A 13,509-nucleotide genomic window follows, 5' to 3' on the forward strand; every position below is an offset into this window, starting at 1 on the left:
CTATGCAGTTAAAGACCTCAATAGAGCTGGGAACAGCGGCTAGCGCCTGTAATCCCAACACTTTAGGAGGCCGAGGCAGTTGGATCACGAGGTCAGTAGATCGAGACCATCCTGGCTAACACGGTGAAAACCTGTCTCTACTAAAAATACAAAAAAATTAGCCAGGCATGGTGGCACATGCCTGTAATCCCAGCTACTCGGGAGGCTGAGGCAGGAGGATCGCTTGAACCTGGGAGACAGAGGTTGCAGTCAGCCAAGATCACGCCACTGCACTCCAGCCTGGGCAACAGAGTGAGACTGTCTCAAAAACAAACAAACCTCAACAGAAGCAAAAAAATACTTGGTCTTCCTCAAAAATCTTTGTACCCTGATACCAAACCTTTCTCTTTTCTAGAGTATTGTTAAAAGGCTCTGAGAATCTCCAGAATTTCCCCAGCCATATACAAATCCAGCCGCTTCAAATGTAGGCTCACTCCTTCTTTCCCCAACTATCACCCTGCTTACCTACTACCCAAATTGAAGCTTTCCACTTACTAGTTTTCAGACAGAACAGTGAAAAAATATATTCCCCTTTATAGTAAACACTCCTTTTAGATTTGGTTGCAATGGTTAGGTATATCTCTAAGTTGTTCTTTTTTTTTTGAGACAGTCTCGCTCTGTCATCCAGGCTGGAGTGCTGTGGTGCCGAGTCTCGGCTCGCTGCAACCTCCGCCTCCCAGGTTCAGCAATTCTCCTGCCTCAGCCTCCAGAGTAGCTGGGACTATAGGCGCCCGCCACCACGTCTGGCTAATTTTTTGTATTTTTAGTAGAGACAGGGTTTCACCATGTTAGCCAGGATAGTCTCAATCCTGAACTCATGATCCGCCTGCCTCGGCCTCCCAAAGTGCTGGGATTACAGGCATGAACCACTGCACCCGGCCGGTATGTCTCTAAGTTCTAAGCACAAATGCTGTAACTTTTGTAATTGGAGGCCCAACACATATCACACTGGAAGTTAGGATTTCTAACTCTGTGAGATTCCCAGAATTTCAATGAAAAATTACCCACTAAAATTTCACCACCAGAGTGAAAAATTCATCATATCTATTAATTATCACATTAGAGGCTGGGCACAGTGGCTCACGCTTATAATCTCAGCACTTTGGGAAGCCAAGGCAAGCGGATCACCTAAGTTCAGGAGTTCGAGGCCAGCCTGACCAACATGGAGAAATCCTGTCTCTACTAAAAATTAGTAGGGCGTGGTGGCACACGTCTGTAATCCCAGCTACTCAGGAGGATGGGGCAGAAGAATCGCTTGAACCCGGGAGGCAGAGGTTGAGGTGAGGCAAGATCGCGCCATTGCACCCCAGACTGGGCAACAAGAGCGTCTCAAAACAAACAAACAAACAAACAAAAAACCCTATCACATTGTGAGAGATTTTGCAATATTTTTATTGTTTTCCCTCTTTAAGCACTGTGAGACTTCACAATAAAACAAGCAATTTTCACTTGCACACCACAGTAAACTAGAAAGCCTCGGCTTGGCTCCTATAATCTTTCTTTTTTTTTTTTTGAGACGGAGTCTCGCTCTGTCACCCAGGCTGGAGTGCATTGGCCGGATCTCAGCTCACTGCAAGCTCCGCCTCCCGGGTTCACGCCATTCTCCTGCCTCAGCCTCCCGAGTAGCTGGGACTACAGGCGCCTGCCACCTCGCCCGGCTAAGTTTTTGTATTTTTAGTAGAGACGGGGTTTCACTGTGTTAGCCAGGATGGTCTCGATCTCCTGACCTCGTGATCCGCCCGTCTCGGCCTCCCAAAGTGCTGGGATTACAGGCTTGAGCCACCGCGCCCGGCGGCTCCTATAATCTTTCAAAGTAAAACACATGAGTAAAAACACCAAGTAACAGGTCACTGCTTAATCTGTTTAGATACTCCTTGACTTACAGGTTGAAAATACGAAAAATTGAAAATTCATTTCCTACACCTAAGGTGTTCCTACCGAACATCATAGCTTAGCCTAGCCTACTCTTAAATGTGTTCGGAATACTTACATTAGCCTACTGTTGGACAAAATCACCTAACACAAAGCCTATTTTATAATAAAGTGTTGAATATCTCATGTAATTGGTTGATTACTGTACCGAAAGTGAAAAACAGAATGGTTATGTGGATACTTGAAGTATGGTTTCTACTGAAAGGAAATTGTTTTCCACACCATTGTAAAAGTGAAAAAATCTTAAGTCGAAATATCACAAGTAAGGGACCATCTGTACAAGGGGCTGGGGCTGGAGATGGAAGGAACTGACTCAGAAAGTAATCAAAGGTGGCATGATTTGGTGACCTATTGTTCAGATCAGCAGTCTTTTCTCCCCCAAAACTCTGGGTCTATAAACAGCTGCGAAATCAGTTCGGTGGAAATTGACTGCTTTCTTAAGACAATGAAATAGTATACTGCAGACAAAAGAGTATCAGAGTGCTCTGCACGTTTGTTTAGTGAAATCTGTTTCAATGTGTGTACAGGATTACTGTAAAATACATTTCTTACTGAAGTCAAAAAAGTTTTGAAACGTGGATCCAAAAGAATCCCAGTAAAGAATCCCAGTAAAGAGGCTAGCTAGAATCAAGTGAAAAAGACGGATGTGAGGCAAAGTCTACCTTCTTCAAAAACATATTTGCCGTTATTTTAGGAAGCCAAACAAGGACAAGATGCAATCAATCATATGTGTAAGTTTAAGTTGCAAAAAGTGGTAAATATTTCTTTTTTCCTGAGACAAGGTCTCACTCTGTCACCCAGGCTGGGGTGCAGTGGCACGATCTTGGCTCACTACAACCTCTGCCTCCAGGTTGAAGCGATTCTCCCATCTCAGGTTCCTGAGTAGCTGGGATTACAGGTGCCCACCAATATGCCTGGCTAATTTTTGCGGGGGTTTTTGTTTTTTGTTTTGAGACGGAGTCTCGCTCTGTCACCCAGGCTGGAGTGCAGTGGTGCAATTTCTGCTCACTGCAACCTCCGCTTCCCGGGTTCAAGCAATTCTCTCTGCCTCCCGAGTAGCTGGAATTAGAGGTACCTGCCACCACGCCCACTTAATTTTTTTGTATTTTCAGTAGAGACCGGGTTTCACGATGTTGGCCAGGCTGGTCTTGAACTCCTGACCTCAAGTGATCCACCCACCTCAGCCGCCCAAAGGGCTGGGATTACAGACATGAGCCACTGCGCCCGGCCCAATTTTTGTGTTTTTAGTAGAGACGGGTTTCACCATGTTGGCCAGGCTGGTCTCAAACTCCTGGCCTCAAGTGACCCGCCCACCTCCGCCTCCCAAAGTGCTGGGATTACAGACGTAAGCCACTGGCACCAGATCAAGTGGTAAAAATTTTAATAAAAATTTCCTTTTATCAAATGGAACAATGATCAATTCTGTATCTAAGGAGATAAACATCAGGATTTAGCGATCCATTTACCAAAGGCCACTCCCTAAACACTTCAACCATCTTCTCTCACTTTTACCTATTTTCCAATTGGTAAAATAATGGATTTTGAAAAAATAATAAACTCTAGCATTTTATTTTTATTTTTTAGCAATGGGATCTTGTTGTGCTGCCCAGACGAGTGCAGTGGCTATTCACAGGCATAATCATTTCACACTGCAGCCTTGACCACCTGAGCTCAAGCCTCCTGCCTCAGCTTCCATAGTAGCTGGGACTACAGGAACACGAAACTGTGCCCTGCATACTCCAGAATTTTGGGAGAATGATTTTCAACCGAGGGAGATTTTATCCCCGATCCCTACCTCTCCGGACATTTGGCAATGTCTGTTAACAATCTGATTGTCACAAATGGGGATGTGGCGAGAGGTGCGATGTTACTGGCATACAGTGGGTAGAAGCCAGGGATTTTGCTAAATATTTTACTATGCACAGGACACCCCGAATACCCTTAACAAAGAATTATTATCTGCCTCAAAATATCAACAGTGCTAATGCTGAGAAATCTTGCTGCAGGTTAAGACTGTATTCCTTTCAAACCTAAATAAATCCAGGACAGATACCCTTAACCAGTATCACTTTAGTTCTCAGAAGCTCAGCAACCCCATTACTAGCATACCTACAAATAGGTTTAAAACCAGGGATAAATTATATATAAATACTTTATCCTTTTGCTAGTGCCAGAGAACATGGAAATTTTTCCTCTGTTCATAAACTGCTATTAAAATCGTTTGTCTTTGGTATAAAGTCGGAAAGGTCTCTAGTCATAAGTGTACTTCATAGGTAGTTGATTTTCAGTATTTAAGTATTTTCCCTTGATCCTGAATTATTGAACAAAGCAGTAAGACTCTGATACAGCCAATGTTATCAAAATTTATTTATTTCTCCAAAAGATCCTGGAATAAGCAGAGGGGGCATTACCAAAAGGAGATAGACTGCATGTAAAACACACTTCGAAGGAAATCTAATTAAAAGGCAAGGAATAATCCAGGTGATGGATGAGTCTTCTGTCCCCAGAACCCTAAATATTACCCTCTTTAAGCGTTTCTTTTTTAATCCAAAGTCAGATATCCTCAAATGAACATCAAAATGAGGGGTTTTAGGATATCTTTAATGGTGTAAAGAAAGGAAATGTATGAGAGGGAAAGTTCCCGGGAGAAAGAGACTAAAATAAAAGCACTGGGCACATGGATTATATAAATCAGAAAAAGGGTGGTAAGTATGTGATTATGATTAGAAACACAAAACAATTGACTTCATTTTTTATTTAATTTTAATCACAAATCATTAATCTTGCAAAGTTTTAAACATTAAAGAACCAGCCTGCCTCGATCCTACTGTGTCCCTAGGACTGACACACTTTGGTGTGTAGCTTTGGAAAACTTTTCTATGGACCTACAAACATATTGTTCGTGGAAATATGCACTATCAGGATATAGAGATTTCTCCTATTCGTTCTAACATTTTAACAGTCTTCCTAAAGAAGCGACTTCTGAAAGTATTATAAAAAAACAAACAAAAACCTCCTCTGTTCCCCAAACCTCAAGTGGTGAGGAGGCGGGGGAAAAATGGTCAAGTCGAGGAATACACGAGGAAACTTAGGCTTTCAGGGAGGTGTATGGGACTGAGGCCTAAAGGCTCCGTTAGAACATTAGAAAAGTCATTGTGGATAAAACATTCATCCTCACACGCCATTACAGGCACCGACTCCCCTTCCTCACAACCCCAAATCGAAGACCTCTCTCTTTTGGAGAGCCGATTGGACGACTGGTCCCAGTGCTTTCCTTAGGCTGTCCGTCTACTGGCTCCAGATTCGTTCCATCCGTTTAACCGCCCGATCCCGCATTCCCCATTGGAGTCAAACCGCTGCCTCCTGGAGAAGCCCAACCTACCGCGCGCTTCCTGCTCACTGGCTCAGTGAGACGCTGCTCAGAAGGGGAAAACCCATCTCCCACATTCCGATGGCCCAAGGGCCGATCAGTCGGCAGCTCAAGGCACACCCAATTGGCCTATACACAAGCCAGTCAAAGTCTTCGGCTGCACAGCTCCCAAGAACCTACAGGGATTAAAACATCCCGCCCCCTGTTCTCCTATTGGTTGACCCGATCCACCGCTGCCCCTTGACTATCCCCCACCCCGCGGTCCATTCATTTCACACAATAACGGGCCCAAATGGAGTCAGTTCAAGACCTACTATGGGTAGATAAGACTGTCTGCCACTTACCCGGGATTGAGAGTGATCACTCACGCTAACGTCTGCCCTGTTCCTGTTTGGTGAGGCCGCACCACTAGCCACCACCGCCGCCGCCTTCTGCGCAACGCCAACCGCCCGCCAAAACGGATCCTTCCCTGCGCCTGCGCAACCAATCCTGGGACCGGACCTTTTTTCTCCGCCCACTGCGCATGCGCAAAGCTAGAACCAACTCCCGCCAACACGCAGGCGCCGTAGGTTCACTGCCTAGTCCTGCCCGCCATTTCACGTGTTCCCAGAGGCAGGTGGAACTTCTTAATGCGCCTGCGCAAAATTCGCCATTTTGCTACACGTGCGGTCAACAAGCGTTCTTTGCAAAAAAACTGTGACCTCCTGGCTGCTTGTCTAATACATAGTGTTAATCATGCTTTGCCAAGCGACTTGACTGTAATATTTACGCGTGGAAGATGAAAAAGGCGTTAAACACCCCAGGTAGATTCAAACATGAATGATTGGTCGGTTGGCCAATCAGACTGGTTAACAGTAATATTACTCGAGAACCAATTGACTCCAAGGGGTGGAGACGCGTAGAACGCCCAAAGGAATGACGTTACACAGCAATGTGGCACCACAGGCCAATAGCAAGGGGAAGCGATTTCAAATGTCCAATCAGAGCTGTTCCAGGGCGGAGTCTACCAATGCCGAAAGCGAGGAGGCGGGGTAAAAAAGAGAGGCCGAAGGTAGGCTGGCAGATACGTTCGTCAGCTTGCTCCTTTCTGCCCGTGGACGCCGCCGAAGAAGCATCGTTAAAGTCTCTCTTCTCCCTGCCGTCATGTCTAAGTCAGAGGTGAGTTAGGCGAGCTTTCCAACTTGAATGTTTTTCGTCTCCCTTTTCTGAATCGGTAAGATGCGGCTTGGTTTCGTTCCTTGCACCAGCCGATTCTACAGTTAACTTCGGTCGCTGCCAAGGCCTACCCCTCCCAAAGTTCAAGTCGCCATTTTGTCCTCTTGATCGCCATGAGGCCGCTCTCCGCCAACCACGAGTTATCACGCGGGACTCGCTACTCGTAGCAAAATTCTTAGGCACACAGGATCTTTGTCTTTTTTTAAACCTTGCCTTGGTGAGCGAGATTTCTGAAGAGCGGTTAGTCCCATTATGGAGATGCACCCCTCCCGCCCAAGCCTTTGTTGCGCGTGCGTCGGAAGACGACTAGAGACGCATGCGCTTGCGATTTCCCAGCACTCCCAACCCCCAGCATACTGCCTCCCTTGGTGGGGAGAAGCACGTGGCCTGTTGCGACCTGAACAAACAATAAGTGCTAGGTACACAGTTGGTGTCTAGTTTTTCTTTTCCTTGATGGAAATTGTTTCGTGTTGTAGTCCATTTAACACTTCCCCCTTCTCCCACTCCAGTCTCCTAAAGAGCCCGAACAGCTGAGGAAGCTCTTCATTGGAGGGTTGAGCTTTGAAACAACCGATGAGAGCCTGAGGAGCCATTTTGAGCAATGGGGAACGCTCACGGACTGTGTGGTAAGAATTGGGACAAAGCAGTAAAATAGCCGAGATTTCCTTGGCATATCTTGGTGCAGTCCTCTCTGAATGCTTATGAAAGTTGTTAGTAGCATTATGGTTAGAGCTTTGTCGACAAAGGAATATTCTGCTTTGATTTTAAAAGCTACCTGTTAAATCTAGGGTAGTGGGAAACTGGACCGCTTTTCATAAAAGGCTGGTATAAAGTTTCCTATTGCCCTATTCAAAGTTAAAATGACAAAAGCTTCTGCGGTCAGACTTTGTTACATAAATTAACACTGTTCTCAGGTAATGAGAGATCCAAACACCAAGCGTTCCAGGGGCTTTGGGTTTGTCACATATGCCACTGTGGAGGAGGTGGATGCAGCTATGAATGCAAGGCCACACAAGGTGGACGGAAGAGTTGTGGAACCAAAGAGAGCTGTCTCAAGAGAAGTGAGTTGTTTTGTGTTGGGTTTTTTTTTGTTTTTTTTTCCCCCTTCAACTCATTTAGAGATGTGCTGCTATGGACTTAAGATTCAGGAGTTTTCTAAACTTACCAGAACAATTTTTGATTTGAATATAGGGTTTGCTAATCTAAACCTGTGGTTTTCCTCCTATTAGGATTCTCAAAGACCAGGTGCCCACTTAACTGTGAAAAAGATATTTGTTGGTGGCATTAAAGAAGACACCGAAGAACATCACCTAAGAGATTATTTTGAACAGTATGGGAAAATTGAAGTGATTGAAATCATGACTGACCGAGGCAGTGGCAAGAAAAGGGGCTTTGCCTTTGTAACCTTTGACGACCATGACTCCGTGGATAAGATTGTCAGTAAGTATCCGATAGTGTCATTTAGTAAGGGTTCCACAATCCATGTGGCATTCTAAACCCTGAGACCATGTATTTATATTTTTTTTAGTTCAGAAATACCATACTGTGAATGGCCACAACTGTGAAGTTAGGAAAGCCCTGTCAAAGCAAGAGATGGCTAGTGCTTCATCCAGCCAAAGAGGTATGCTTGTTGCTTAATTAAACCTTAAAGGTAACTTTGAGTTACTTCAGTATGAATGAAGTAAACTTCATTTCTTAAGGTCGAAGTGGTTCTGGAAACTTTGGTGGTGGTCGTGGAGGTGGTTTCGGTGGGAATGACAACTTCGGTCGTGGAGGAAACTTCAGTGGTCGTGGTATGTATGGTTTATGTACGTGTAGTTCTGACGTCACACCGTCTTTGCTATGTAGATTTTACAGTGTGGGAAGTGCATTTAGAATGTCATTTTCAGTGCAAGTCATACTTAAAACTTGAAACTTTTTCTTCCAGGTGGCTTTGGTGGCAGCCGTGGTGGTGGTGGATATGGTGGCAGTGGGGATGGCTATAATGGATTTGGTAATGATGGTAAGTTTTTTAGGACTAAGTAGAGAAAAAATCCTGGCAACCTGGATCTTTAGAATAGGTTGATAAGAGACTAAAATTCTGGTGCATGACAAACTCAACCTTGCCCATAACACGCATGCTGTGAGCAGGCCTTCAGCCATTACACTTGCACACGTTTTCATTGTCAAATACTTTTGTCTTATTGAGAAGAATTGTATTCTTGTAGGTGGTTATGGAGGAGGCGGCCCTGGTTACTCTGGAGGAAGCAGAGGCTATGGAAGTGGTGGACAGGGTTATGGAAACCAGGGCAGTGGCTATGGCGGGAGTGGCAGCTATGACAGCTATAACAACGGAGGCGGAGGCGGCTTTGGCGGTGGTAGTGGTAGGTATCCAGTGATCCAAGTACTTGGTGTGACAGCTAGATTAGCCTTTTAGAGCTTGGGTTCTGGTGCTGTTAAAGCATTGTATGGTACATTGCATGGTATATTAAAAACAAATGGGCTTGCTATGCTACCTCCTCCTAGCTTTAAGCTGGGGCCGCCTCACTCCCAATTAGTAGAGATAAGTGGATAGTATTGTCTTTGAGTTAGATTAGTATCATAGAAAGATTTAGTATCTTAACTCCTTTGGGACCTTAGGCGCTTAGTTGATGTATCCAAGATACTTCTGCTTGCTGTGGCCCTGGATCCATGAAGGCCTTCAAGGCTGGAGAATATGCTTGAGCCACTATGAAAATCTCTTTATTTTATGTCATGGTGAGTTAGGCCAGTTTTCTTTTTATTACTGGATTATTCAACTGAATGCCTTTCCCAGAGAATGAAATGCAAAGATTGGAGTCACCATAGTTTGGGAGAAAGGAAGGCAGATAACTCAACCTTATTTTATTCTGACCACTAAACAGAATTGGAAACTAGCATCATCCTCAGGTAACAGACGAAGGCCCTCTTTCCCATTCATAGGAAGCAATTTTGGAGGTGGTGGAAGCTACAATGATTTTGGCAATTACAACAATCAGTCTTCAAATTTTGGACCCATGAAGGGAGGAAATTTTGGAGGCAGAAGCTCTGGCCCCTATGGCGGTGGAGGTCAATACTTTGCAAAACCACGAAACCAAGGTATGGTATCTGTGTAATTTGGGATCATGTCAAAAGAGTTGTATCTGTAGCTACTGCTGGGAAGAAAGCCCTTTAACTGCTATGTCTAGGCAGCAAAACGTTTACAGTTTAGAACCTTCAGAAAGTGATAATTTGATCACAAATTTAAAAAGTCATGGGACTGCTTTACCACTTCCTTTGGAGTAGGGGCCATTTTTAAATGGCCAGACACTTGAATTTAACTTTTATTATCTCAACTATGAAAACATTGTGTTACTGTTGGTACTTTGAAACTTTAAAAGAAAAATTGTACTCTTCAGGTGGCTATGGCGGTTCCAGCAGCAGCAGTAGCTATGGCAGTGGCAGAAGATTTTAATTAGGTAAGTAAGCACCTTTTTGTGTGTGGACATAATTTTTTAAATTGCTGATGAACCCAATAACCCTAATGTAGCTGAGCAGTGCAACATAGTTAACATTATAATTGCAGTAATTGTGGATATAAAGTTAATATTCAGATCAGCAAAATTTGTGGGAAGCAAACTTGATATTGGATTGTAGCCTTGAGTCTTAATATGTTTAGATTAACAACTTTATTCCATATTGTTCAACAGGAAACAAAGCTTAGCAGGAGAGGAGAGCCAGAGAAGTGACAGGGAAGCTACAGGTTACAACAGATTTGTGAACTCAGCCAAGCACAGTGGTGGCAGGGCCTAGCTGCTACAAAGAAGACATGTTTTAGACAAATACTCATGTGTATGGGCAAAAAACTCGAGGACTGTATTTGTGACTAATTGTATAACAGGTTATTTTAGTTTCTGTTCTGTGGAAAGTGTAAAGCATTCCAACAAAGGGTTTTAATGTAGATTTTTTTTTTTTTTTTTTGCACCCATGCTGTTGATTGCTAAATGTAATAGTCTGATCGTGACGCTGAATAAATGTCTTTTTTTTAATGTGCTGTGTAAAGTTAGTCTACTCTGAAGCCATCTTGGTAAACTTCCCCAACAGTGTGAAGTTAGAATTCCTTCAGGGTGATGCCAGGTTCTATTTGGAATTTATATACAACCTGCTTGGGTGGAGAAGCCATTGTCTTCGGAAACCTTGGTGTAGTTGAACTGATAGTTACTGTTGTGACCTGAAGTTCACCGTTAAAAGGGATTACCCAAGCAAAATCATGGAATTATTGGTTATAAAAGTGATTGTTGGCACATCCTATGCAATATATCTAAATTGAATAATGGTACCAGATAAAATTATAGATGGGAATGAAGCTTGTGTATCATCCATTATCATGTGTAATCAATAAACGATTTAATTCTCTTGAATGAAATGACAACTGTATGGATTTGGGACTGGCAGAGATTTGGACTTTCCCTACCCACTCCCCTTGATGATGTTGAATGCTTCTATCACAATTCAAGTTCAAAGCTCTGCCAGGGAATAGAAACTAGCTGCTGGCTAATGCCGCTCCATAAATCCACAGATTTGAAGTGTTTGGGAGGCCTTTTAAAAATAAGCAATATCAGAAAGTATTTAATGAACATAAAGATAGGCTTACATTAAAGGAAAACTGCAGTTTGACTGGGTTCTGGTTGGGTGGGCCTTCAGAGGTTTTATCAGTTAACTATACTAATTTGGAGATGAAAACCATACCAATAGAAACTAAATTTTTCTATGTAATTTCATGTTAACTGCAGTTTCCCTTTATGGCACAAGGTCACACAACCTACCTAAAATGTTAATTGTATAGAAAATGATTTCTAAACCTTTAACAGTTAATATCCAATAATGTGTTGTTTGTACATAGATTCTTTTGAGCCTTACCTTTGGTGCTCTCAATTTCAGTGCTATTGTACCTAGTAGCATAGAGATTTGTTTATCAATAGTACTGTATATTCCATCCCATGGGTGTGTTGGAAGTTTGGGGAGGAGGGTGGTGGGAGGTGGGTGGGACATGGTGGTGGGTGGGAAAGCATGGGTGATAGTCCATGATACTGGCTGAGTTTGCAATAGCAGGTGGAACCTTAACTATTGAGGGAGTTTGCAGATACCTCAGGATTCGTGACAATGCCTTTAAAGATCCAGGAGAGATGTTCAGCTACTAGGAACTGCTAGCAAGTATAGCGCGAATGGCTCCGAGCTCAGACACTCTACAGCTGAGAGTAGACACTTGTGGTATGTGGAGTACAGATAAGCCAGGGGCAGGCCACGGCACGCTCCATGAAAGCTAGGAGGGAGTGAAATTTCAGTGATCATCGCAAGGAAGGAGGCAGACAAGAGTAAGGCACACCTGACTCTTAGGACTAGCAGTCAGAACCAGGAGGAAAGGTTTTATTGCTATGCGGGTAGGTAAGAACAGATTTTACTTACATCCATATAGTGGCTTAAAGTCCAGTTTTCTGTTAAACATTTTTCTTAATATATTGAGCCAAAACTAGTCCAGTTAAGCTGAACTTGGTTTTTCTGGAGATGAATTGTTTTAAATTGACACCCTATTGGTGGCTCCCAGTTGAAGGAAGTGAGCACATTATTTGTACTGTGAATATAAATTTTTGCCCTTTTATTTATCTTCCTTTGACCCATTTCCTTAAAATAATGGCTCAAAGTAATAGACTCTTCCCCATATGGTGGGGGGATGGGTGGGCTATCAATGGGAGGTATGGGGGGTTTAGCTTGAGATGGGACTTGGTCTTAGAAGAGAGCTACTTCTAAAGGCTGTTTACTTTTCTAGGGAGGAGTCTGCTACTAGTCTTATCAGCTCTTAAAAACAGAAATTCACCTGTCCAAGTTCGTGGCAGAAAGGTAAGTTTTTTACAAGTTAGTGGTCAGCAAAAGAATGCCCTGCGTTCCCAAAGTAAAAAGGGAGAAGGACAAGCTGTACCTCAAACCAAACATTTTGTAATCTCATCCAATTGCAAAAAGTTACTGGTACAACCAGGTATTCCCAGTAGTGACAATGGATATAATTGTGTAGTCATTCACCTCTGTTTATATAAATACTTTATAACCTCTTTTGCCTTTTGCAGGAACATCCTTGTGAAGACCTTTATCTGAGCCACTGTGCTTCGTTATCACTGCCATGCAGTTGACATGAGCTGTTTTGCAGCTCAAATTCCATTTTGTAAATGGGGTTTTTTGTTTTTTTTTAAATAAACTGTATTTGACTTATTTCTGCTTGTTTTGTCCTCCTTTGTGATATCTATGGTTAATAACATTGAAATTCAGGTTAGAGAGGATATGGTTGATTACAATGTGAATTGCTATATTTAGATTCATCCCATTCAGCTTTATGGTTTAATGAAAATAGAAATAAGTTTTCACTGCTGGAGTAATTTTTGGCTCATTATAATAAGTAAACTTTACTGTTGATCCAATTGAGCATGTCCTTTTTCTAGCTCCCCTGGCAAGGGAAAATCAAGTTGTAGCACTGCCATTGAGCTCAGTAGGTCTCTATTGGGACTTATGCTCACCATCTGTTGCAGAAGGACATAATGGATTTCATCTTTGGCAAACAGGTTGGGTTTATTGGCCAGCTGTCTCATACTAAAGTAGAATTAGCAAGCTAGGAGTAAGAAAGTAAACTGAATGGGAGGCAAGACTTAGCCTCTCAAAGATAGCCTAAAAATGGAAGGGCTATCTTGGAAGTAATAATTGTACCCTCTAGCAAATGCTTAGGTTTTTCTGTGTGTGTGTTTGAGATGAAGTGTCCCTCTGTCACCCAGATTGGAGTGCAGTGACAATCTTTGCTCACTGCAACTTCTGCCTCCTGGGTTAAAGCAATTCTGACTCAACTTCCCATGTAGGTGGGACTAGAGGTGCCCAGCTAATTGTATTTTTAATAGAGACAGCGTTTCACCATGTTGCCCAGGCTGGTCTTGAAC

At 43.1% G+C, this 13,509-nt stretch overlaps 2 protein-coding genes across 7 annotated transcripts in view; one reads left to right on the top strand and one right to left on the bottom strand.

The window, feature by feature from the left end:
• Positions 1 to 5,800, bottom strand: part of CBX5 (chromobox 5) — a 43,658-nt gene extending 37,858 nt beyond the window's left edge. For both annotated transcript variants that reach the window (XM_074007052.1, XM_005571072.5), the window contains exon 1: positions 5,686 to 5,800. The gene's annotated coding sequence lies outside the window, so the exon portion shown is untranslated. The remainder of the gene's footprint in view (positions 1 to 5,685) is intronic.
• Positions 5,801 to 6,423: 623 nt separating this feature from the next.
• On the top strand, positions 6,424 to 12,796 carry HNRNPA1 (heterogeneous nuclear ribonucleoprotein A1). Of its 5 annotated transcripts, none has more exons than XM_005571070.5 (12): positions 6,424 to 6,499; positions 7,066 to 7,182; positions 7,471 to 7,617; positions 7,786 to 7,996; positions 8,085 to 8,177; positions 8,257 to 8,349; positions 8,484 to 8,558; positions 8,764 to 8,919; positions 9,497 to 9,652; positions 9,952 to 10,011; positions 10,243 to 12,430; positions 12,655 to 12,796. In XM_005571070.5, exons 1-10 carry the CDS (start codon positions 6,485 to 6,487, stop codon positions 10,005 to 10,007), a joined length of 1,119 nt encoding a protein of 372 aa, XP_005571127.3. In that variant the 5' UTR covers positions 6,424 to 6,484; the 3' UTR covers positions 10,008 to 10,011; positions 10,243 to 12,430; positions 12,655 to 12,796. The 5 variants fall into 5 exon arrangements, with proteins under 5 accessions (XP_005571127.3, XP_073863150.1, XP_065380402.1 ...); XM_074007049.1 differs by having other exon boundaries at positions 12,360 to 12,430; XM_065524330.2 differs by lacking the exon at positions 8,764 to 8,919.
• The last annotated feature ends 713 nt before the right edge of the window (positions 12,797 to 13,509 follow it).

The sequence above is a fragment of the Macaca fascicularis genome, chromosome 11 (genome assembly GCF_037993035.2).
Source record: "Macaca fascicularis isolate 582-1 chromosome 11, T2T-MFA8v1.1".
Lineage (NCBI taxonomy): Eukaryota > Metazoa > Chordata > Mammalia > Primates > Cercopithecidae > Macaca > Macaca fascicularis.